Below are 27,038 nucleotides of genomic sequence, written 5' to 3' on the forward strand. Positions count from 1 at the left end.
GTATTGCCTTGCGCCCCGAGTTGTGTGTATAAGGTGTCAATAAATCCAATCATCCAATCCAAAACCCGTATAAAAGTCACGCAACGTCCCCCACACGGGATAATATGCAACTACCAGTCTACAAGGGGTCATAATCATATCATCGTTGTGAGAGAGAACCTTTGAGCTCACCTGTAAGAGAGTCTGCAAGCGTTTTCTTCGGCGGTTAGGACTCCTACCAGTTCCCGTTCCAAAGCTGATATCTTAATTCGTCACACTCAGGAAATGGCCAGCTCATACAAAGGAAGTGGTCACAGTGCCAGAGAAATCAAAACTATAATTTCCTGCTGCCCAAAGGCATTTATTATTTCAAAGAAACGCAGTAAACCGCACGTACGAGTATAGAGGCTCCCTACACTACTGAAGCCAAATTTTCTGGAATCGAACATTTATATTCCAAGGGATTTTATATTACTGGAACGAATTATGCTGTGACGTTAATTACTTGAAACCTGAAGAAGGCAGAGCGAGAGAAGGGACAGTGAAGGGGGAACTGAGGAGAGACGCTGTATCTTACGGGTAAAACAAAGAATTTCGGAAGAGTTTCTATCTTCGTGGATGGCAGAATGGTAGAATTATATACGCAGATTCTGAAGAAAGCTGTTGGAGCCTAATCTAGGCATCATAGCATTTGCTTCTAGTAGTTGAGTAAAGCCATGAAAAACCGCAGTCAGAATAGCCGCTGTTTCTGCTGGGATTCGAACCGTGCATCTACAGGATGAAGTCTGAAGTGTTACCGCCACTCCAACCCGCTCAGTGGTAATGAGCAAAATAATTGCAAAATTTCATGTTACGGTTTATTAATCCTTTAGAGCACAGCGGTACGCACGCGTAGCAGACGCCTTATGCGTTCCGTAGTTTCGATGGCGGTCACGCGGTAGCGTAATTGGTTGACACATTAAATTACAAGATGGAAGGTCGCAGTTTCAATTCCCGATGAGGTTATTGGATTTTTCAATTGCCCTAACCTTCCAGCCGCACTATGGCCCTAGGGTCGACTCAACCTCTAACGGAAATTAGTACCATCAATCTTCCTGGTGGTAAAGGGCTGCCAGAGCGTAAGGATGACGATATCACCGCCATCTGTGAGTCGATTATCTAGAACATGTGGGAGCCTCGACGTCTCGCAACACTACGGGCCTCCACGGCCTGTTACAGGGACAGCCTTAAGCGGTGTTTACATTAACGTGGTGCCATGTCTAATAAGAGGCGTGAAAGTAGTTCGGCCGTGGTCACGGCTCGTGTAAAAAAACAGCCGTGAATGCGTAGGCGTGAACGCACGCCTGCCAGTCGCCACGCTTCTTTCAGCCAGGCGTGCCAAATAATCAAACCGCGTTTGATTTTTTCGCCTGAGCCCGGCGTATTTACAGGCGTGAATGTCAGTTCTGTGGTGTACTCCGTGCGGGAACGTTGCCGAAATCACGGGGGAACTGTCGCTTAAGTTATCGGAGAACAATACTATGCAATAGAATACAATTTTCTGGTGCGATTCGCAACATTTGTTTATAATCTCTTGGGTTATTAGATACAAGTTCATCCGATTGTCTTCTCGATGGACCAATCGCTTCTCTCTTAGCAATCCACTTTCTAACCCACCACCTTCGTTTTCTTCGGCAGTTTCCAAAATTTTGATTTTTTTTTTTTTCAGCAAGCAACAGCTCAATTTTTATTACTTGAGCAACAGCACCGCACATAAGTAACACCCCTCCCATCTTCGTACAGCGACTGACGTGATCACGCGGAAACTCGACCCCAGGCGTGTAATACGTTTCAAACATTCCAGTGTTTACATTGCAAAATGTGTGTAGGAAAGGCGTGCGAATACGCCACTCCGAAGCGTGGTCACGGCTTTCAAAAACGGCACATTTTCACGCCTCAGGATTTCGCCGTGGCACCACGCTAATGTAAACACCGCTTTAACTTATCTGTATAGTTTCGATAATGACAGCGTGGTTAAATAACCAACTTCAGAAAAAAAAAGAGTTACGATTTGGCAAGGCTGAGGAACATTCAAAGTTGAATTTTTTGTAGGATTCCAGCTTCTCACAGCGGTGGTTACAAAGAGCTATATCTTCTAGAATCGTTTAGTCCGTTGAAAGTCAACGAAACGCTTCAGAGGAACATGTCGCTTATATTTTCAGTTTTGAAAAACGAAACTAAGAAAGAAACCAGAGTCAAACGTCGGTTGATTTTCAACGGATTACACGGCGTTATATCCCACAAGCGTGTAGACCCGTTACCGCGGAACAAACAACGAAGCAACATCCTCTGCTAGGCAACAGATTCTTAGTACGCGGATATACGCAGCCATCACTGAGTAACGCATTCGCAAATAAACATGTTCCCCGGAAACGCTTGGAGTACAGCAATGAACAATATTTTTGTATGCTGCCCGTGCAGAGACGTAAAAGGTGGACAACTGGAGCAAAAGTTTGAAAAGTTGTAAAGGAGTCTGTGACGAGAAAATGTAGTCGGTGCAGTCGAGAGCCAATGGGTAACGAAGTGAGCGTGGAAGCTGAAGAATCTCCACTGTCATAAGCCGTTACAGGGGAACGACTGGTGAAGACAGAGCAGACTGAAATGTCTTAGCCTGTGCAGTAGAAATTTGTACATATGGAGATCCGCGATGGCGCTATAACTAAGTGTAGCGCATGTCATGTGTTAACGTGGTTAGTAAATCCAGTCTCGAATCAAAACCCGTCTACATTCACGCTTTAACCCGTGACAATGTATCTCTTCATATCAACAGGCATGAGAACCTCAAATCCTACAAAAAAAAACAGTTTGAATGTTCCTCAGCTTTGTCCAGTCGTAACTTTTTCTTTTTCTGAAGTTGGCTATTTAACGACGCTCTCATTATCGAAACTATACAGTGTCAATATTAATGTATCGTAGTTAGTGGGATGAGAATTGGGAGGGGAAAGCAAAGTATTCGGAGAAAATCTGCACCAGTATCACTTCGTCCACCACCACATATCACACATGACCTGACCTGGGATCGAACCCGGGTCGCCGAGGTGGTAGTCCTTCTTGTAAAGTTTGAGAAGATAAAGAGCTGGGAAGTAAAGAAGGTAAGGCGTTGGGAAACGGCACATTATTATGAGCAAAGGAACGTTTAGTAGGGTTGAAACCCGAAGTCCGTAGAACTAATATTTTAAAACTCAGCTCCCACATCACAGAAAACAACGCCGTTTCTATTACAAAGACCACTATGTACGTTTCTGTATGTCCGTTTTTGTAAACACTGCCACCGGGAATAAGCCCAATTGCAGTAAAAAATAAATATATATTTATGCTAATGCTGCTTGCGGAAATGATCGCTGTTTATTTACGGAATAATACGGAACGCATAATGCATGTGATAGGCAGACGTACCGCTGTGCTCTAAAGGGTTAATCAACCGTATTACGAAATTTTGTAATTATTTTGCTCATTACCACTGAGAAGGCTGAGTAGCGGTAACGTTCCACACTTCATCCTGTAGATGGTCGGCTCGAATCGCAGCAGAAACAGCGGCTATTCTGACTGAGGGTTTTCACTGCTTTACTCAGTTACTCCGAACAGATGTTGCGATAATATCTAGATTAGGCCACAATCGCTTTCTGCGTAATCTTCATGTTATTCTACCATTGGATACTATATAGCCTAGCTACTGAAATTCCCCCCTCCCCACTGAAATGTTCATCTGAACCTTCTAGTATTAATTTCTGTCCGATCACAGTGGCCGCGCGGTCTAAGGCATTGTCTTCACCCGCTCGACCGGTGGGGTCGTGGGTTCGAATCCCACTCAAAACATGGATGTTTGTATGCGTTAATTCTGTGTTTGTGTTGTTTTGTGTGTAGGTACGGCCTTGCGACAGTTTGATCCCCGCCCACCGTCTGTGTATAGGATTAAGAAACTGAAAAAGTGGCCAAGGTCCCAAGCGCTGTACAGCCATATAGAGAGAGAGTATTCATTTCTAAAATTTCTATCATCTTTAGCTAATGTGTTACACAGAAACTACGCTCCTGTCGAGTTAGTGATGTGTATTCAATGTAAGCAATGAGCCAACATTTCTTGAACAACTGTGAAAAGACACATGGTTATACGTACATTGAAATTCCGATGCGATTTAATCTGAAACAAGAAAATATTTTAAGAACCAAAACACTGGGCAAGATAAATAGACGGTCGAAAGCGAAGAGTTGCAACGTTATTCCGCTGCTTGTACAACACTTAGATAGTTACTTGAAAACAGCTGACTCGTATCACTGCACCTCGTGACTGGAGAACCACTCGATCCGATTTCAGCTTGATCAGCAACTAATTCTGCAGGGTGACAACAGTACAACACCCTGGCCCGAAAGAGAAGACTTTGGCAATAGCTACTACTCACAGAAGAAAAAAAAAGGTAAAGCTATCCCTGTAAGAGGCCGTGGAGACCAACAGGATTTTGAGACGTCGAGGCTCCTACATTTTCTAGACAGTCGATTCACAGATGGAGTGAAGTTTTTCAGCCTTATGCACCGGCGGCCCTTCACCCCCTGGAAGATTCCGAGTATTCATTTCTGTTAGAGGCCGAGTCGACCCCAGGGCCATAGTGCGGCTGGAAGGAATAGGTCAACTAATGACCTCACCGGGAATCAAACCAGCGATCTACCGGCTTGTAGGATAGTGCCTCAACGAACCATGTTACCGCGTACTCCCCGGATACTGCTCACAGAAATAAAAGTAATATAGAGTACATGTGATGCCGTACACCGACGTTTCGGAGGGACATACTGTTTCCATTAGCTTGAAGAAGAAGCCATGCAAGAAACAAGCAGAGCGAACTTCGCAATGAAAACTTCGTTCCAGCCTGCTAAGGAGCCCAAAGGTAATCAGCTGAGGAAAGCAGAACAGTAACTAGTACCGGGCCTCAGAAAGGTCATATATGACACTGTAGGAGGATGGAAGGTAAGGTACAGACGGGGTAGGAGTGATCTATGATTGAGGTTGCATATTCGCAGGGCTACACGGCGTCACATCCCAGAATGCACTACAGCGAGAACACATCCAAATGCAATGGAACTTAACTCCGTGGGATAAAACGTTTCTATGGTTGCTCAACTGGTTAAAAAACTTATGCGACTTTCATGGAACCCAGAAGTTAAATAGCGTTTTCAGACCTGACCATCACTGGAGCCTCTTCTAAGCCAGATGAAACCAGTCGACACCTAACTGCTTAAGATTTATTTTAATATACTCCCATTCAAACTTCGCTATCGAGGAGTAGCGATCCTGCTTAGAATGTGGGAGATCCGGGTTTCAAATCGCGGCACAAAGACCCACTCCTCTGATTGAGGTTTTCTGCAGTTCTCTTAGCTCGTCCAATCAAATAACGGAATACTACCTCAAATTAAACAGTTACCACTTCATTCCACGGCCTTTTAAATTCATCACTCATCACTCCACAATTTAACGCTGTGTAGTCTAAACTACTGACAGCAAATAAATACATAGATGAATAGACAAACGAATAAATAAAATCATCCACCCATCTACACCTAGGTCTAGCAAACGGTGTCTCCCCTTCAGGTTCTCACATCCTCATCTACCTATATACATTACTATTCATTGCTCACTAATCATCTTACAATTTAACGCTATACAATCCAAGATATTAGCGTCATTAAATAAACCCAAAATAAGTAAATAAATAAAATTATCCTTGTGGATCACTGATTGCCCCCTCCCCTCCTCCCATCAGGTTTCTCTGTTAAAATTATATGTGCACTTCTCGTCTCCACATTTCAACATCTTTTTATAGAGGATATTCAGCCGATTGTTATTGCCATCTTCAGGGTACAGAAAAGAATTAACCATACTGATCTAAAAGGATGTCACCTGTCTACCAAATTATATGGTATCGGATCCTAGATCTTAATCACAGCTGTAAATACATTTTTGTTCAATACAAGGCTACTGACACAGGCTGGCCAAATATTAGCCTGAATCCTTTTCTTTCCTCTTGCTTCTCCTTCATCACCCTCCTCATTTTCCTTCTTTGTCTTCAGTTTCTTCTCCCAATCATCTGTCCAGAGTCTGAAATGAAACAAAGAGAAGCGTGGTGTGGGCTGGGTCTGATTGTGCTTAACTTTCTTCATTTCTTTCAGCTGATACTGCTGTCTTGGCATACTTTTATGGCCCCATTGGATTTCTAGTCCTGTGCAATATCATTCTGTTCATTACAACTGCTATGAAGATTATGAAACTGAAAAGGGAGACTAGAATGCTACAAGGAGAAGAGAGCAAACGACATGACAATGAAGCAGACAAACAAAGGTAAGTACATTCTGTGTTTATATTGCATATTCTGATCTTAAATTTTCTAGTATTATTGAAAATGGATGTAATTAGAGTCTTTTTCAGAAATGGTGTTTTACATGAGTAAATTTTAATTTATTCTGCTGTTATATTAGGACTTGAGGTTCTCACATCAGGGGTTATGAAGAATTCTCTCTTCTCCGATATAATGTTGTGTTGACTAAATTTCAATTTCAGTGTCACATCCCAGAAGATAGAACCCTTCAAGTGTTATGCCTTCTTTATAGTTTTAGCTACTATAGATTTTGACACTGAGTAGGAAAGCAACAGTATCCTGGGCAAAGAATAGATACTTCTGCTTGTGTTATATATGACAGTTCGCAGGAAACCTATAAGGAAACAGTAATCACATCCATATTAGCCAGTGCTGAGCAATTCCGCTATATTTATAATTTCATGATTGCAGATTCAACCTGTACCTGAAATTATTCATTGTCATGGGAGTAAACTGGGTAATGGAGCTCATCTCTTGGGCTGCTGGTGGGCCAGAATATCTTTGGTATTTAACTGATCTTGGAAATACTCTTCAAGGAGTACTTATTTTCATCATATTTGTTTGGAAAAGAAAGATTCTTCGTCTCTTAATACGAAGATTCCGCAAAAGGTCTTCAGGATCGCCATTTAGCAGCACGACATATCGACCAACAACATCATATACTTCCACATACAGTTCCACTAATGATCAGTTTCACATGAAACCAACTGGAACACACTGTACCAGTGATGTGCCTTGATCAGTCTAGTCTCAGCCAGAGATGTAACCGTGTACCACTTACATCTCTGATGCCATTACTGCTACTGGAGGTAAACTTCAAAGATAGGCTGGGAGGAATGCTTCAAAGAAGGAGATGAGCGTAACCTATTGCGTCCAAGATAAAGGGTCTTGAAACTGGAAACATCTATAGAAATAAATTTTTATATATTTATTACAGAAAATTGGCCTTAAATTTGAATTAGAATCATACTTGTACTTATTATTCCAAATTCTCAAAGAAGTATTATTGAACATTATGTCAGAACATCTTGAAATGAAATAAGGTGATTGCTTTGTGACACTTTTGACATCAGATCATTGCTATGGTTATCTAGTTAAGGAAGACAGATTAAAGTATCTGTTACACCAGTGTTATAACTAGATATGATTGCATACTGCGGTCAGATGAAATCAAGCATTATATAAGCGTGTTTATGAAACTTTGCACTGTTAAGTACTTTGACATTTCCTGGCTATTCATGTTGAACCAGAATTTGTTTCTTGTTTCCTTATTAGATATTTCTTTAGTTGAAATGAAAATGAAGACAAACACTGTGCAAAGCAAACTTGGGGAATTTTGTAGTTAGTGAAAAAGGGAATCTCTTGAAACAAAATATTTCATTAAGAGAACCTATTTTAGAAGAGACTTGAGATGAATTGGTATAATACAAAGGCTTAGGTTTCAAACAGAGAATATTTGGCACTTTATAACAAACATCTCATATTTTAAAACTTTTTCTTACGTAATTTGATAATTTAACTTTCCTGCTTGTTCCTATGCTTGAAAACACAAAAAGTTAGAAGTAGATAGTGTGGACACTGGATGCACCGTAATACTGTCTAACAGAATGCAGTCCTGATATACTGCCAGATAAGTGTTCGAGTTCAACCACAGTCTTTCTTTGACTGTGTAAATGAGCTAATACAGTTGACATTTCCCAACATAATGGACAAGCATTCACCAGAAAAAAATGTGTCCTGCTTTTTGTGTGCAATTTATCTTCCACAGACAAGTCTCAGAGTGCCAACTTCTGCTCCTAAGGGTGTCTCAATCTTGAGAATGTACTTCTAGATGTGACTGTTTCAACTTTTCACCATTATGTAGCTACGTGTACTTAAAGTAAATCATGTGTCAAAAAATAAAAACATAAAACTGAAGGTCTCCATTGAGATATCAGTTGATCACCAATCCTTGAACCACTGGCAGTGCAGAGTCTGAACACAAGATTCTAAGTGACTAGTATTACAGACCACAATGGTTAACTGTTCTGTTGCTGTGTGAGTACAGGAACTTATTTCTAAATCTAAGCTTTCAGTTGAGTTCCAATGTCATACAGTTTAACTTCAGCCTTAACCACTTTCATCTTTTCTATTCAATTGACATGGAACCTGTAGCATGAAACATGTTCTTCCATTATATATTGTTGAACCACCTGGCACTGTAAAACCCAGATATTTACAGCAAAACTGGTCACATCTTCTCTGTCAGATGCTTGATGAAAATAAAATCATAATAAGCATACTTCATATGATCACAGCATAAAAACATTGAAATGAGTACAATTATGTGCTTCCCACTCACAGTTAAGGTATTTAGTGGTAACACATACCAGTGCTTCATATACTCCAGACCAGATTTCTTTTAACAAGCACACCTAAACCACTGCTATTTTTCTTACTGTTCTCTCCATTTCGTCAGAAAATTGTTTACTACCTCTTCAACTTACATCTTTTGAACAGCCACAAAAATTCAGACACTCAGAGAACATAAAAACATGAGCGTGTTTTGTATCAGTGTGAAAAAAGGTAACATAATGTGGAGTTGGCCAAGTGGACACACTAAGTTTATATATTCAGGGTTGTCTGAAAGGGCTCAAAGTTCCTGCTGTGTTTTTAAGTATATGTTTCTAAGATGAAAAAAGCAGTATCACAAATGAGTTGCTGACTGTTAATAAGTTACCACTTTCACCAGAGTTACAGATGGGTTTCTGTTTTATTATGACCCTGAAGTAATACACTTAACTGCCAAAGTATAATTTTAGGATTTTTAATGGTAAAGACAATGTGTTCATAATATCACACAAGAAGAAATGTAATCTAAAATATGGCAAATGTTGTACCTGTACTTAAGAAACATGGGCTTTCACATATCATGTAATACGTCATGAAGACTCCAAAAAATATATTTTAAGTTATGTTTTGTATTCATCTTTTTTTAACAATTTTGTAATATAAGTGCATAAAAATTGTTACAGACCAGTAAATGTGAATTTATGTTATACACTATTAATAAAATCAGTGTTTCACATGCTCATGAACAGAATTTTAACCAACCAACAATTCCACCAGCAGAACTAAAGATTTAATACTGATAAATCCAATTCCTGCATCTGGACACATCTTCACTCTGTGCAATCCAGCTCCCATCCTCAAAAGTTTATCTTATTATTATCAAATCTCCACCTTGGTATTACTCATAACCATTTTCAAGAGTATCCTCACACCAGTATTCTACACTTTTCTTACCTCCCTACTGAGTTGATGGCACCCACCATAAAGCAAACATCTGTGCTGCTCCCACAAACAAGACCTCCATGTTCAATAAATCCATAAAATCAGTCAACTGAATTGAGAAGTTAACTAATTAAAGAACATAACCTCCTGGGATGTGATCCCATGTAGTTTGGTAGATAGGTGCCAACTGTTTTGAAAAAAAAAACGCTCTCTCCATCTTGGTCCCATTGACCAGACAATGTAGCATCACATCCCAGCAACTTAATATTCACTGCCATAACCTCAAATCCCATGCACAGTATTGATCTGTTGAAGACTTGTAGAGTTATTGTGTCTCAGCTTCCTTTCCTTAGAGGACAGATGACACCCTAAGAGAATCAGTATCACTCCCAATATACGAGTAGACTTGAAAAATTCAGATTTTACTCACAACCTCCAGTAAAACATTGTCCCCAAAGACATTTGAAAAACATCACTAGAAAAAGTAGATTCACCTTAAAGGGTACTATCATCTGGCATATAACACCATGTAGTCTGTTAATAGTCAACCAATGTTTCAGAGGAACATATCGCCTCCATCTTCAGGGTCAAAGAATACACTGAGCAAGAAACCAGCATGAAAGCAGGTGGCAAGCACAGCTCTGCTTGCTGCCTGCTCCATGCTGGTTTCTAGTTCAGTTCATTCTTCGACCCTGAAGATTGAGACATTACATTCTTCTGAAAACACTGGTTGACTTTCACAGGGCTGCAGGGACAGAACTCTTCCATTTTCTGATTTGCTTTTAAACTGAAGTCAATTCTTCCCAAGAATTCCAATATAAAAACTGCAGGGGATATCTGGTATCACATAAGATGAACATGATCATGAATATAATAATGATATGGAAGGACAGGGGCATAAGGTCACTCACTGGGCACTATCATCACATTCATATAAAGGGACTACCACTGAAGTGGAAAGAAAGACTACAAGGAACCGTATATAGTGTAATTCTTTATTGATCCTAGATTTAAACATGTATGTGAACACAAAGTAGTGTAACACAAAATTCTAGAAGTTACATGTGACTCATAATTACTGCAATAACATATGAAAATAGGAATGCTCACTTCCCACTGATTATCTAATGAAGCTGTTCTGATATAATAAAATGTTTCTAATAGAGTCACAGACACTTTATCATTACACAAGTCTTAATAATTAACACTAATTAACACTGAACTTATTAAAATTGAAAACTCAAATGACATTTCTTTATATACACATACAATGTTCACACATACATATGTACACCTTGCAACTTATGCATACATGTCTTCTCTGTCTGCCCCAACTCCATCTCCATCCTCCAAGGACGAGAAGTTAAGGAAATGGGCTGGGCGGTGAACTTCATGGTAAAATTCCTTCGGATTGCAAAGCTGCAACTCATACTTCATGTTAGGATCATGGCGGACACCTGAAAAAAAATTCTAAGGTTAAAACTTTCTGATAGTGGTGTGACACATGGCTTTCAAAACTATTTTAGATTTTGGATTTCAGTTCTCACAATAGTGACTATGAAGCATACTCTCTTCTGGGTTATCTGGTAGAAGTCCACTGATGTGTCAATGGAACATCAGTAGACTTCTGCCAGACTACACTTCAATATATCTATCCCAGAAGACAGAACACACTTTCATAGAATGTAAACCTGCTGTTATGTGAAGGTCTTTTGTATAATCCACTGTAGACTTTTCTGTGCAACTGCACTTACCAGGCAGCCTTGGCATTCCTATGGTGGAATTTTAGACTGAAAGACTAATAATTAATACACACCCATGAAATTGTAGTTCCATGAACCTTGTGTTGGAACCATGAAGAAACCAAGGAACCTGTCTGAAAGTAACATCTGCACCTTCTCATAATGGCTTGGTAAGTAACCTTTTGGGTTGTTGCCTTTATCAGTGTTCTGTCGACCCCACTCGTATCCACTGAAAATAACAAAGATTTTATATAATCCGAACAAATGGAAGGATGTATACAATTTCACGAAAGGAAAGGACCACAACAGAATACTTGCATTATATGCAGTTCAACCTTCTGCCCTATTTCTGGATGTGAATGAAAGATACAAGCAATATTGTCAGAAACTTGTCAACTACAACACTAAATATTGGTATAGTTGAGCTGTCAATAAAGAATCATCAATAACAGAGAATTATATTCTATTCTTAAAGAGAATACAATGTGAAAATACTGTCAATTTTCCATGCCAATATTCCCAGCAGCATAGCAGAACAATAGTGGAGCCTCGAGCTCTTTGGACACAATGGGCATGGGTTCAAATATTTATTTTCTGGAGCACTCTCATCTTCCCACAAAAAAAAGACACCACATTTCACAGAGCCAGCAAAATGACTGTTCTGTAAGGACTTTATTTCACATGCTAACCTTTTCATCATGTAACTTCCAAAGTATTTATGAATTAAAACAGTAAAAGCATAATTAAAATTTCTACTATGTGTTTGTCCTATAAAAGCAACCCATAGGACCACTGTACCTCGGAGTGAGTTTATAAGCTGTCAGAGAGCAAGATCCAGGAGTGAAGCTGCAAGTGATGATAATAGTTTTCTCTCCATCCCATGTAGAATTATCTGCCATTACTTTGGCGTGCGTAGTAATGTCCTGTGGCGACAGCTGAGGCAACTCATTGGGCTGGGTATGTATCCAACCCAGCGGTTCCATCTCCTTGAGGTACTGATGCTGTGGCAACTGGTTAGGTAAGTGCACGGTCTGATGAGTGCCCCACTGTGGAGCCATCACAATGCAACGAATTTCCTTCACCTGAGGATTATCAGGTGGACTCATACCATAAAGGTATCCGGCAATCTGAAACCAAAACACTATCTAGCTCTGGGGCATTCATGGCAGTGATGTGATGCAACATAGTCTCGCAGAGAAGTACGAACATTTTGGAGGAATATGTTGCCTCCATCTTCAGATCACTTCTACAATGGTGAAAGCAACAGGGTCCTCCAAAATGTTGGTACCCTTCCAAACTACTTGGCACTGCATTTTTTTTATTGCTAGTGGGGTAGGACTAAGTCCCTTGTAATGCGGCCACTTCTGGCCTATTGTACCAGCCCCAGATGAAAGATGAGGGTGATTGTGGAGCAATTGGTGGAATGAAGATTGGCAGGGGAAACGCCACTTTGTCCACCACAAATCCCACTTGACCAGACCCGGGATCGAACCCGGGCTGCCGTGGTGAGAAGCCAGTGACTAATCGCTTGAGCTATGGTGCGGCCTGGCACTGCATTCCTGAGAACTGTAATTTCCAAATAACATATTTTTCATAACCACTTCTGGCACAATTTTCCTACAATATCAATTTAGGATTTGATCTCTCCAGTCCCCAACAGGTATTGGAGGCTCTTTGTCCAGCCATAAAGCAGCTATGGCATGATGAAGACCATTTACTTCTTACTAAACCAAGGCTAAGAATGCGTGGAGCTATATCTCCACTCCCCCATGTCCTCATGTCAATGTGGCTATTTAAGCACAGGGACAACTTCACCTTTGGGCAAATGTTACACTAAAAGAACAAGGGTGAAGTTAAGTTTCATTGGAAGTGCACCAGTTATAATGTTTGGTGCACTTCACTGTCCAGCTGGCTGAGCATTGCATTCTTTCAATACTAATATCACTGAGTTAAAACATGGCCACCAGACATGAAGAGACAGGAGATTTAAAACCCCCTATTCCTGACATTAAAATATGACCACCATTCCTGTGCTGCTGGAAGATTTAAACACCTATCCCCGATGATAATGGTTAAAAATAGCAACTGCGAACACTTTGCTTATACCATAAGCTACACTATGAATTCTTCAATTCACACAGTGAGACAGTTCTCACATTATCAAATTCTGAGCAATGAAATTCACTCTAAATAAAATGCAGTATTTACACATGTACTGAAACCTTCTTCTGAAACTGCAAGAGAAGAAAAGAATGAACGAGGCCTTACCACAGCAAGAGATGACAAATATGCAGATAGAAGGTGTGTATCACACAGAAACACATGTAAGTGGATGAATAAGTGGGTGGATGGATGACTGCATAAACAAACCTGTGCTCTCAAATCTGAGATGGTCACAAACTTTTTCAGGACATTCTTTGGAAGAATGTACGTGTAGCCTGTCTCCTTGATGTCATCAGACGACACATAGATGTGATTAGTTCGCAAATGAAGATTTGTTGCTGAGATGGCACGCACCCGCCACTCAGTCTTAGAGCTGAAAATAAACAAAACGCCAGTGCATTTGTCATGACATGCTTAATAATACGTGAAATGTATTAACAAGCGAATGCTAAGAAACAAACCTGGAAACTTAAAAGGATAAACAATATGCTCTCATACAAAAATGAAAAATTTATATCCGAGTTATTCTAGCAGCAACTATAAAGAGTAGAGTCCTCTGGGTTGTAATCCCATGTAGACGGGAGACAGCCTGATGGTGGCAAGCTATAATCAGCTTCCCACTTGCTTCCTGCTTGATTTAACACTTCAGCCCTGAATATGGAAACAGTATGTTCTTTTAGACTTCATGCTCTCTCCAAACTAAACAGTACTGCAACCCAGAAGATTACAATCTTCAAAAATGAAAATGTATAATAGCAACAAGCACTGTCCATATAACATATGCCAACATGCAATATTAAATAAGAAGAAAACTGCGTCTAAAAGCCCGAGCAAAAGAAGTATTCATAAGTTTATAAAAAGATTAATAATATGAATAATAATGAATACTAAACAGCAATCCATAACGGTAAATGAAATGCTCTTCTTCACTCTTTCAATATATAAATTATAATACGAAACAGAAAAGGCCCAAAATACTTGTATTAAATCATTCAATACATGGAACAAATTTATTAGCAGTACTATAATGTGACAAGTTACCTTACATCCATCACTGCAACAACCATTACAATCGGAACGGACACTTCCACGACAACAAATATGTGGAAATTGTGGAGTTCCCGCAGCGACAAATTGTAGCAACGAATTGTCTGTCGATGAGTAACAATGGATGAGACGAAACACGTTATCAGTGTACGAGTATAAGGAGCATTCCCAAAGCAACGGACTGCCGAATACGTGAGATCGAACCTTGGCGAGGGGTGTCCTCTATTGAGTCCACATAACCCCCATATAAGCAGAGCTTACGACACATATTAGAAAATTGAGTATTGAGACATCAGCCAAGTGATACTACAACTGATAATAAGTGTAAAGAGTGTAAGAGTGAGTATCCAATAAAGATTCGCTATCTCCGAGACCCACGTGAAATTATTTGTCGCGTAACATACCCAACACGTGACAACTGGTGTCAGAAGTTCAGTTCGGATTCTAAGGCGAATTTGGAAGAGTTATTAGACTAACGCCACCTCAAGTGTTATAATGGCACACAAGCTAGAATGAACTCACAGCAGATGATGGAACTCCTGCTGAAAGAGACGAAGGCCATGCAAGAGAAGCAGTCCAAGAAGAATTGCTGGCCAGGATGGACGCTGATAGAAAAGCCAAGAAGGAAGAAAGGGAGGCCAATATGAAAGCATGGTGAGAAGACATGACCACCATGAGACAAATGGGTGAACAACAATTGTGATGAGACGTTGGCCTGCCAAGAGATGGAGGCACGTCAAGAGGAGAGAAAGCCAACCTCACTGGACAGGAAACATGAGGCGGCAGAATGAAAGGTACCCATAGAAAACACCAAAGTAATGCCGGTCGGAGAATCAAAGAAAAGGCATAGGGACCGAAAACTGGCTGCGGAGTGCCGCTGGTAGAAAGTGAAGGATTTGACACTGGAAAATTGCAAACCGCAGAAGAAATTGGCCATCGCCCGCAGAGGGATGAGGCACGGCAAGAGGACAAGAGAAGCGACATTAGGATGTCCCGTCACACAACAGCGGCACAATGCATGAGAGACATCCTCAGGCCGAATACGTCCCACCATGCAGCAGTGGCACGGTGTGGGGGACACATCATCGGGAACAAACAGACTGGGAACGTTGCAAGAGGAGCCCCCAAAGGGCGGAGACTTCAGGTTGAACCGGAGGGCAGCATTGGAGTGAAGACTGGATACACAAGACAGTGGCTGCATCCTGGGAACGAGAGAACAGACAGCTGAACCCTCAGGAAGACCCAAGGGCTGGATATCGGGCAACAAACAGTAGAGATTTCCAGCAGATTACAGGGCATCAAAAACTGAACACTGTGGAGGGGTCAACCCCCTCCAAAACGAAAAAAGGGAAACGTCCTGCATGGGAGGAACCAGCAGTAGAAGCATCTGCCTCCCTAGCAAGAACAAATGAGGAAAGAATGAAAATGTAGAATGAATGCGAGACAATGGGACCAACAAATCCTTGACCACGGAAGTGCTCGGGGCGAGCACTCTGGAAGAAAGGGGGCGGATGGAAGAATAGAGGATGGAAAGAAGGGCCGAGATACCATTAGGAAGATGAACTCAGGAAACAAAACCAAGGAAGTACCGTTAGGCTGTTCGGGGACGAACAACCTTTAGAAGGGAGCAATGTGACAAGTTATCTTACGTCCATCACCGCGACAACCACTACAATCGGAATGGACACTTCCATGACAACAAATACGTGGAAATTGTGGAGTTCACACAGTGACAAATCGTAGCAACAAATTGTCACTGAGTAACAACGGATGAGACGAAACATGTTAACAGTGTATAAGGAGCGTTCCTGAAGCAACGGATTGCCGAACACGTGAGATCAAACCTTGGCGAGGGGTGTCCTCTATTGAGTCCGCATAATCTCCATATAAGCAGAGCTTACAACATGTATTAGAGAACTGAGTACTGAGATAGAAGCCAAGTGATACTACAACTGATAATAATTGTAAAGAGTGTAAGAGTGAGTACCCAATAAAGATTCGCTATCTCAGAGACCCACGTGAAATTATTTGTCGCGTGACATACCCAACACGTGACAATAATATTAACAGTAATTTCTGGTTTCCAGTTAACTATCTAGCCAGACTTGTAATATCTTAAATATTCTTTGTTATTGTCTCAACACAGTTTACATCTATGTTGGCCCTGTCTGAACTAACAGTAAGCTTGAATCCAACCAAGACGATCACAATCAGAATTCACTGCAACAGAATCCTGTCAATTTATGTACAAAGAGAGTAACATATGAAAGAACAACTTATGTTGGATAACCAATTTTTTATTCAGATGTTATAACGTAACCACCTAAACCACCATAAAGAAATGTACAAGCACCTGAATGTCTGCGTCTCATAATTGGATGTGGTGGATGTGATAATCTCATCACCATGTTTGTTGACTGTTCGTGTTGTAGTAGCTGTGAGCTGAGACTGTTCCTTCGTTTGTTTCTCAATTTCTGCTATCTGCTGGCGCTGAGCTGATGGAGCACTAATCTCCATACCCAAAATGATGTCACGAATTTCTGACTGAGTCAGTGATGCCACATTGACACTGGAAATTAAAACATACACTAATCACACTCCTAGGTATTTAACAAAATAATCATAGACACAATTTATGTAGTGAAAAACATGTACAGAGTTCCTCTGGTGAGCAGCAGATTTCACCAACACTAAACTAAAGAATATCTTCAGTTCAGTAAATTCAACAGACACCATTAATTTGTGATCACTGAAATTCAATATTAACTGAGAGAAAAGCTTAAATCCAGAAACATTAATGGACGTTCCAGTACAAATACAACCTTTGGTTGAATAAATCAGAAGCAACAGCAGATAAGCTAGTGACTGAACATGTAACTTCCACAACTTTATTACTCCACCCACATCAGAACAGTATGTGGGGGGAGGGCAGGGAAGAGCAACAATTCTGTGAAATACAATGAAACTATATGTAACGCACTCAACAGGAAGTGGATCTGAACATAATCAAAATGATGACAAGAGAAAATAGCTATAACAAAACTGGGATGTAATTATGCACAATAAATATAACATGTAAGAAACTATTTTTTTTTCAATTACCAGTGATTAAGGAAAAGAACATTAATTTCTATGATACTAGTATATGACACATACGAACTACGATGTTCTCCTTTTTCCTTGCATGTACTGATTACAAGACTACTGAAATATACATACTTATTTTGACTCAAGGTTCACAGGTTCAAAACCAGAGGAGGTTGTGGAATTTTTAAGGGCAGAAAATTTGAGGGACCAAGTCCTCCAGGAAGGACTTTAAGCCATGTGTCCCGTGTCGTAGATTTACGGCACGTAAAAGATCCTCATGTGTCTAGGAGACCTCTGAGCAAAATTAGGCAAAGTTTCCCGCCCAAGTAGTTTCCAATTCCTCCGGTAGATGGGGAAGTATCGGGGACCACTGCCAGAGAGGGCCGACCTCGCTGACAAAATGGGGCTGATAGCGAGCACCAGTACTGGAAGGGCATGGCAACTGGTAGAATATTAAAGGGGGATGCACACTAGATTAATAACTAGTCGCAGTGCATGGGGAAACACACCCCCTCCAATAATAATAATAATAATAATAATAATAATAATAATAATAATAATAATAATAATAATAATAATAATACATACTTATTTTTCTTGCCATAATCTGCAAGAATGAGATCTTTCAGCTGAACTTCCACCTTAATCCATTCCTCATCAGTTAATGTTGGCCAGATGTGATGGGGCTCTGTGATGGTCGTCTTGTCAGGTTTCAGTATCACTTTGGTACACTCTGTGTTCACATGCAGGGCTCGCAGAATCAAGATCAGACGTGAGAAGGCCTATAATATAAAGGGATTAAATATCAGGCATGACTAATCACACACTCTATTACATTATATAATATACTGCACAAGAAATAAGTGGATATAGATTCACAAGTTTTTATATACATATCGATATGCTGTGTATCTAAAATTTTAAATAAGTGAATGACATGAATGTAAGAACTGTTACTGTCACAATACCAGAAATTATAAATCGGATCTACAACCTATCACTGGTTTCTAAGCATAAACAAACAAAGATTTACAAGACACCCTGCCAATAACCTTGTGACGCATGGAGAGTAAGAAGCGACAAGAGCAGAATATCAGAAGAAATGCAAGACACGCCCTTTTGGACCATAAAAATAAAGTATGACAGAACTACAAATTCCATAAACAAGAGAATTTATACAAAACAACAGAAAAGAAATTTGAGAGAACAAGTCAAATTGAGTTCTCACAGGATTCAAAAAATATTTTCAAACAATGCATGAAGTCTGTTTCGTAATACTCGTAACAGATCTCAATTATCCTTATACTGAAAAGGATGACAATGATGATGTCAACAATATCAATGCTGACATCACCATTGGGGAATATTAAACACTGTAAGCACTGAAATATATCAGGTTCTAATTGTCAGGCATTGTGCCACTGTCTATACATTTAGATGTCATATCAAAAGGCATTCTTTCAAATCTTTAGTTCCTACAATGCAAGTACACAGAACTGAAGACTGTGCCTAAAATAATGACAGTTGATCTTACTGTGTATGAAGATATGGTCTTCAGCCAGTCATCATACAGGTTGAAGAGAACCATCTGTGGCTCTGTGGCTTTCAGAATCAGATCACCAAATTTCTCTACTTTGAGACAGGCCTGGAATGGCAACTGCAACTCTGAACCCTTGATCACAATGTTGGGAAAGTCCAGCAAGTGTACCTACATACATAAAAGAACAAAGTGACAGTAATGTAAGTCATTTATTAATTTCTATTCAATTAATACTACAATTTGGTCTACATTCTCATCACATTTAATTTATTACTAATATATAAAAACACTTTACCTCAAGTGGATCCAACATTCCCTTTCTCGTGACAATGATCTGTTTTGGCTGCTCTTCCACAGGCAATGACCGAATTAGAGCAGCCACTTCCTCTGCTGTCTTCCACTTTGCCAGCTGCCCCAAACGTTTCTGCCCAGCCCACACAGAAGTGTGAATGATCTTCAGGAACAGCTGACCAGTACGAGGATTGAAGATGAAGATTGCTCCATTGATTGGCTTTGTCGTCAAATTGCCCTCAAATGTTTTGTGGATAGTCACACGATACACATTGGTATCATCCACAAACCTGTAAACATTCATGATCAGTCCTCTACATCACTTTATATACCATTTCTTTTTAAATTTTTGGTGTGGAGTGACAATAAGTCCACTTGGTGTGTCAAACCACTATTTGGCCCACTGAACCAGTTCCAAATGATATATGATGATTGAGTGCAGAGCACTTGGTGGTATGAGAATTGACAGGAGAAATTTAAGGACTCAGAGAAAACCTGCCCCAGTGTCACGCTGTCCATGACAAATCCCACAGGACCTGACCTGGGATCAAACTCAGGTCACCATGGTGGGAAGCTGGCAACTAACCACCTGAACTATGGCATGGCCCTTACATAATTTATAAACTTTGAGAAACCCATCTGCAGAGGCATTCTGTCCTATCACATACAACTCTCTGCAGTTTCTTATAAATATCAATTACTTTATACGCAAATGTTCTCTCCCTTGACAGCACTGAGATTCACGCTGACAAGCACATTCAAAATCAGAAGATACCAGGCACTGGGACTACATGTTCTTTTCTGCTGAGCTTCTGAATCCACACAAACATGATAGCAAACCCTGAGAGCAACATTAACAGGTTTACACCCAGCAGCTCTGCCGCGGGTTTACCTGCCAGCCCAACATCTTCTGCCATATACCAATGGTTTGCAGTATTTAACAGTAAGAAAAAAAGTTGCAAACAATGCACAGTATTTTCGATTTGAGGTTCTCATGGCAGACTACAAAGAATATTGTCTAATGGACTGTTCAACACCATGTAGTTCAGAGACAGCCTGATGTTTCAGAAAAACATCATGTACAGCTTGCCACCTGCTTCTGCTGGTATCTTGCCTAGCTTTCTCTTTGACCATGAAGATGGAGGTGTATGTTCCTCCAAACTGTTTGGCTATGTCCAAACTACAGTGTTACAACCAAGAAGACCACACAAATATTACGTTTCTGGACATCATCCATCCTCCTGTTTTTATTTACAATACATTTACGAGGCTGGATTCTGTCTCTGTCTTCAGGTAAAACCTACTCAGCTGGGCCCAATCAATTGAGCTAGTCCCTATCTGCAGACACCTAGACCAACACAAGATAGGGTATACAAACCAAGCACAGCATAAACCATCTATGAGAGTTAAGACAAAACATTAAAAAAATATACTCCACACACGAGGCCTAGCACCACAGGACTATCAGAATGGAAGTTATCACTTGAGAGAGAAATTCTCTGTACAGTACCAACATAAAATATTAATTTTCCTGCATAATCTACACTTGCTTGAGTTGTAGTTTTTAGCCTTCTGCTGTGATAACTTGAGTCTAGATGGGAGAGATGTTCAAGCTTGGTTGACTGTTAAGATGATCTATCAGAGATATGTGGGAGGATTTCTTGTATTTCCTCTTTGTGATGTACGGTTCAATCTGCAAGACCCTCGCTTCTTTCCAACATATTTTGTGGCCTTCTTCATATGCATGTTGGGCTAATTCTGATTTTTCAAGTACACCTTGTGTCAAGTTATATTTATGCTCTATAACGTGTACTTCTAAAGGTCTGCTTGATTCACCGATGTAACGTCTGTCACAAGACCATACTCTATAATTTACAGTATGTCCAAGGAATTTCAAAAGGCAGCATCCACCATCTACTGACACAGAAAAAACTAGATGCCTGAATTGAAGTCTGAAAGAGAAATATTATGAAGAGTATGATCTTGATTGTAATGCCATGTAGCTTGACAGAACTGCGATGATGATTTGAAAAAGTGTCAGTGGACTTCTAGCAAACTACACAGCTTACAACCTAGATCATATCCTTTACAATCACAAGAACTTCATGTCCACCACAGAAATATTCTGATTTCTGCATATATATATATAAAACATAATTAACACAATAAAAGTGTGAGCAAATGATATGGTAGATTTCTTGTGTCGAAGGTAAAAACCAACACACACACACACATATATATACACAGACAATGATAACACAAAATGATGCACTCCTATAAGATTCTGATTTGTCACTGTGTGTTACTATTGAGCCTTACTTGGATATGACAAAGCACTTTAAATGACCAACCTCAGATAGAGGAGTGCAAGAATCAAGAGCACAACACAAAATGAATGTCTCTGACAGGAAATGATCTAGAAAACAAAGAATAACAGCACAAAGCTATAGTACTCTAGTGTTATATTTTAGCGTCCTGTTGCACTGATTTAAGTCCATGATTTATTTAAACCGTCTTGCAGTGCATACACTCATCTATCTCCTTCTCTCACCCGCACTACATGTTTCGGCACAAAAATGCCATCTTCAGGTGCTTACTCAATCCACGCCAAACTAGTTCATTGCATGCCTTGTCCTCACATTAAAATAACTAAAATATATATCTATCATATACACTGACAAATGTCAAACGTTAAAAATATTAAAATCCGGAACAATTTTAATATTTTTAACGTTTGACATTTGTCAATGTATATGATAGATATATATTTTAGTTATTTTAATGTGAGGACAAGGCATACAATGAACTAGTTTGACGTGGATTGAGTAAGCACCTGAAGATGGCATTTTTGTGCCGAAACATGCAGTGCGGGTGAGAGAAGGAGATAGATGAGTGTATGCACTGCAAGACGGTTTAAATAAATCATGTACTCTAGTGTGCTTATGCCATCCATCTCTTCCTCTCAACTCACCAGATGATCTGGTTGGAAAAGAGCTCTCCGTAGTTTTGAGATGAGAGGTACGGTTCAGTAGGCTCTGACGAGTACAGCTGCAGAGCCTTCCTGATGCGTTCCCTCAGTACATATAATGCTGGATTTGCCTTCATAATCTTTGCCATGGCTTGCTGGATCAGCGGTTTGCAGCCTGGATACCAGTTTCCATAGGCACTGCACAAAATACAAATATAAACAGAACATCAATTTCTACAAATTCAACTCCAAAACATGCTTTTGTCAGTTTATAATTACAGCAGAAATTAATTAAATGTATGTATTTAAGATAAACTGCATGACTAAAACTGCAGACCCAAACTACATCAGCCACAGAGTATTTTGTTAAAATGAATGGAAAAGATTACACTAAACCAACTTGAAGGAGCCAAGTCATTCATGATAAGGTCAGTTGGCAAAGAAGTTTTCTACCTTTTACAGAAGTGAAATTTCATCACTCAGTTCACAAGACACCAATGCTGGCCCCTATCCTCAACCAGATGAATACAGTCCACATCCTCCCACCTTATTTCCATAGTCATACTAATAAATAAATGTCCACTTCATTCCATACCTTTCCTACCAATCAATGCCACACCGTGAGATACACAGTGTTACTGAATTAATGACAAAAATACATACATACACACATTACAACTACCCCAAAAGCACAAGGGCACATCCATTTGGTTTAGAGGTTGTGTAATGATATTGTATAAAATGTAGTTGTTTAACACCAACAGAGTAACAGAATATTACACATGGTGAACTAGAAATGACATATAGGGAAAATGCCATGAAAGCTTTGCAGCTTCTTTTATTACCTGTATAAATTGTATGCCAAATCAATAGCAATGAGCAATCCTGTAGGAGATGGATAGATGGACATATTATCCGTTGTATAGTCCAGGAACTTTGCTCTAGCGTATCTCTCAATGTCATGAGAGTCATAGTCACCCCATCGAAGCTGCACGTCAATCCAGTACTTCTGTGTTGTGGTGTTGTCCATTGTGTCCCTAGTGTTATCAACAAGTAAATATAACTTCAATCATCCATACACAGAAGTCACATTGGTCAGTATCATTATGGAGTTTAAATTATGAGTGGAAGGAATACAACTGTCGCAGCCAGGACTTGGGTGGCCACAGAGTCTATCCAACAGGTACCAAAGGTTCTTTAACTCATAATAAAGCAATGGGAGCATTAAGCTGATCAATTACTTGCATTCGGTGTCAAAGTTAAGACCACATGGAGCCTTCCCTTCACTCAGCCACTGTTCAAGCACTGGGGCAAACTTATCTCCACATCTCCACACAGTGGACATTAAGCACTCTCCATTAAACTTAAAACTGAGGTCAGCAAAAAGAACATCTTTCATTTTTCTGCATCACTGATAAAAAATGTGAACATGTGACTAGTTTTCCCAAAGTTTGGCAATACTGTCTAAAGCTATTTCCCTTTAGCACTCCAGTGGACCATCCACCCCACTCAACTTCAAAAATATCCAATTCAGTCTACACAGTCACAATCAAATATCTCTTACTTTGAGTCAGCTAGAAGGGATGGCCTCGAGACATTCCACTTGTATGCTGCAAACAGGAGGATATCAGCACATGAAGAGTTCATCTTGTAGGATTTACGAGGATGAATAGTCTCCTTCTGCACAGTCTCAATCTCCAAAGCATCCAGCTCCTGATCAAACACCTGCAACAAAAGAAAATGCTCAAATTATAAAATATCATTGCCATCCAGTGTGACTGTTTTTTTTAATAATCTGTCCTTTATACATTTCAGTCACAGCGACCATTTTCAGAAGGACATATCAATACATGCGGAAACCACTACTACAATGTCACTGGTCACTACACAGACACCTCCATCATGTCATGAAAATAAAATGTTAGCCATTAACAGCTATAGCGATGTGCATGAATTTATTAAACATTATAGATCACAACTACTCTATTTACAATTATGGTTTATAAAACTTTGTTAAAATCTAGAACCAATTTGTTTTGTGTCCTTTATACTGCTTCTCTTTAAAGGAAGATGAGTGCATTGATATGTCCTTCTGAAGATGGCCACTCCAACCGAAACATGTAAAGGATGAATTATTAAAAAAATAAGAAAATATTTATTAATCACACTGGATGACAATGATGAACTTTTATACTACTGTTATGTGCCAGGCCAGGATGAACCAAGTCAAATGCTCAAATTACATTGTTCTTGATTAATAAGAGAACTATGGAAACCTTATCAGTGTTAACTTGGGCAACCCAAGGACTCCACCAATATGAATCATTAATGTGCCTAGTGTGGTGACAAAACGCCACAACCAGTTCCCAGTGCCTTACCTGGCAGAGATCCATGACAATGGATTCATGCACTTTCTGCCACAAGTGGGCACGGAATATCTGGATCAATGATATCTTGAGTGTTGGGATCTTGCCATGCATAAATATGCCAGTTAGATCCAATTGTACCTGAAAACAAATAACAGACTGGTTGAAACTCACAACAAAAATAAAATTATAAGAACAATGTATGAACAAATTAATCACATGCAATACTGAGACTTCTCTGAGAGCATTACAGGTTCAATGTAAAGATTACAGTGTTCTGGGAGTGATGGCATGTGCTCCAACAGGGAACAAAATTTTTGGAAGAACCTGCTGTCTCCTTCTTCAATGCAGAAATATCCAGAAGATGTAGGCAGCAGACACTTCCAAAAATATGGTACCTGTCTACAAAACTACATTGCATCCCCTCCCCCACCCCCCAAAAAAGACCATAATCTTCTATGTTAGAGCATGTTATAACATTTGAGTCTACAATGCGTAATGCATACAGTACCTGGAAACCAACATACACATTTGCTCGATTAATGGTTGGTGACCACCAAAGAGTGAAACGACGGTTTGGGATCTGGTTCAAGCCTGACCTCTGGGCATTTGTCAGCTTCTTATACTTCATGGATTCTTCAAATCCTGATGCCTTTTCCCTGTACAAAATGACACAATTACCATGTGAAGTTCCTAGCAGCTCAAGAAAATTAGTGTCAACATCCAGTGTATGCCTCACTACATGACCACCTACTTCAATTAACACATTTCTTACACAAGACACAACAGAATCTTTTGACGCATTTTGTTCATATCCTAGATATCTCACAGACTGCCATTCTGCCCTCCTTGAGCCTGGTCCAGAGACTTCTGCCTTTAAAGTACTCTGGCCTTCAACTTTTTTTTTTCAGCACTGCTCAATGAACACTGTACTGCTGGCTATCCTTGTCTTACATATCCTAAGTGATTGCAAGGCCATGGCTTATTTAAGATTTCATCACCTGGGCCAGTACTTTTTGGAACCAAGTGACTATTATGACGCCCTTCTAAAAAGGATCCTACATTTCATCCAAAGTGTAGGATTAATAAAGGGTTAATCAAAGGGGAAGCACAGAAGATCAGTGGTCACAGTGGAAGGGACAAATTACTATGGCCCACCCTTACACAAACATACATATCCTTGTCTTGCATATATTTAGTACAGAGTTCTATGTCCAAGCCATATGATGGTATCAAATGTCTGTGAGTATCTTTTTTGAATCTGCAACATTTTGGGCAATACGGTTAGTTGAGAGGAACTTAATTCACTTAACTACCTGACAGGGGAAGTGTTATTACAGAAACTGCTTACCAAAAGAGACCTTCCCAGGTGGGAAAGTAAGTACCCTTAAAGAGTGTGTGCTCAAGGATGCCTTCCACACCTCCAAGAGCTTGAATCATATCTGTACGATAATTGTTCAGGTTCCACAGTTTGCCATCATGGCGCTGGTGTGTCCACCAGAAAGGATTCTGTTTCAAAACCTATAAAAAAAGTAATTTTAAAAACTATAACAAATGTAACAGCAGAACAGTATTCAGCTACAAAAAGCCAAGTAACTTGTTCGTAAGACTTCTACGTTGGAGGGAAAATAATTTCATTTGTTCTGTATGCATGATTAATCTCTTCAGAATCCTCCTCCCATGCTGTCAAATATTTCCTTAAGAAGTCATTAAACAGAGCTGAAGAGAATTACACTCAACTCTCGATTATCCAGGATAATGGTGGGGATGGAAATCACGATTAATCGAAAACCCGATTAAGACAAATTTTATAGTACTGTAATACTGTACCTTCATAATACTATAGGCCTACCCGTATTTAAATTTATTCAACCTCATTTTTATGTCATCTCATGGCCTATTTAATAGTTTTCTTACATTACACTTAAGTATGAATTAGTTATTTCAAACACAGTGTTCAACAACATCCAACACTTTTTACGAATATTCACACTTAACCCTTTGACGTGGTCATTTAAATTCCGCGGCCGCGGCTCCTGCGGTAATATATTCAGCCGGCCATTTAAATTTTGCTCGAAAATTATTTATTCATCATTGTTCTTAAATTCTATGAGATAGGAACATGAAACTTTCACTAAAATGATCTTAAATGGTGGTTTTATAACCTTACCTTATAATATG

General features: G+C 39.8%; 2 protein-coding genes across 4 annotated transcripts in view; one reads left to right on the top strand and one right to left on the bottom strand.

Annotated features, from left to right (window-relative positions):
- The window catches only part of LOC111862933 (G-protein coupled receptor Mth2), a 38,442-nt gene extending 29,099 nt beyond the window's left edge, over positions 1–9,343 (top strand). Inside the window, exons 4-5 of the mRNA XM_023848802.2 lie at positions 6,175–6,343; positions 6,792–9,343. Coding sequence (XP_023704570.1) covers positions 6,175–6,343; positions 6,792–7,119 — 497 coding nt within the window. The 3' untranslated portion in view covers positions 7,120–9,343. The remainder of the gene's footprint in view (positions 1–6,174; positions 6,344–6,791) is intronic.
- Positions 9,344–10,627: 1,284 nt separating this feature from the next.
- Positions 10,628–27,038, bottom strand: part of LOC111862925 (pre-mRNA-processing-splicing factor 8) — a 68,939-nt gene continuing 52,528 nt past the window's right edge. For all 3 annotated transcript variants that reach the window (XM_023848791.2, XM_023848790.2, XM_023848789.2), the window contains exons 26-39: positions 26,209–26,378; positions 25,369–25,516; positions 24,870–24,998; positions 24,056–24,216; positions 23,337–23,528; positions 22,495–22,689; positions 19,528–19,813; positions 19,227–19,400; positions 18,281–18,474; positions 16,959–17,174; positions 13,766–13,931; positions 12,194–12,522; positions 11,470–11,624; positions 10,628–11,110 (exon numbers count right to left, since the gene is read on the bottom strand). In XM_023848791.2, the coding sequence (XP_023704559.1) occupies positions 10,956–11,110; positions 11,470–11,624; positions 12,194–12,522; positions 13,766–13,931; positions 16,959–17,174; positions 18,281–18,474; positions 19,227–19,400; positions 19,528–19,813; positions 22,495–22,689; positions 23,337–23,528; positions 24,056–24,216; positions 24,870–24,998; positions 25,369–25,516; positions 26,209–26,378 (2,670 nt within the window). In that variant the 3' untranslated portion in view covers positions 10,628–10,955. The remainder of the gene's footprint in view (positions 11,111–11,469; positions 11,625–12,193; positions 12,523–13,765; positions 13,932–16,958; positions 17,175–18,280; positions 18,475–19,226; positions 19,401–19,527; positions 19,814–22,494; positions 22,690–23,336; positions 23,529–24,055; positions 24,217–24,869; positions 24,999–25,368; positions 25,517–26,208; positions 26,379–27,038) is intronic.

This window comes from Cryptotermes secundus, unplaced genomic scaffold (assembly GCF_002891405.2).
Source record: "Cryptotermes secundus unplaced genomic scaffold, Csec_1.0 scaffold697, whole genome shotgun sequence".
Taxonomy (NCBI): domain Eukaryota; kingdom Metazoa; phylum Arthropoda; class Insecta; order Blattodea; family Kalotermitidae; genus Cryptotermes; species Cryptotermes secundus.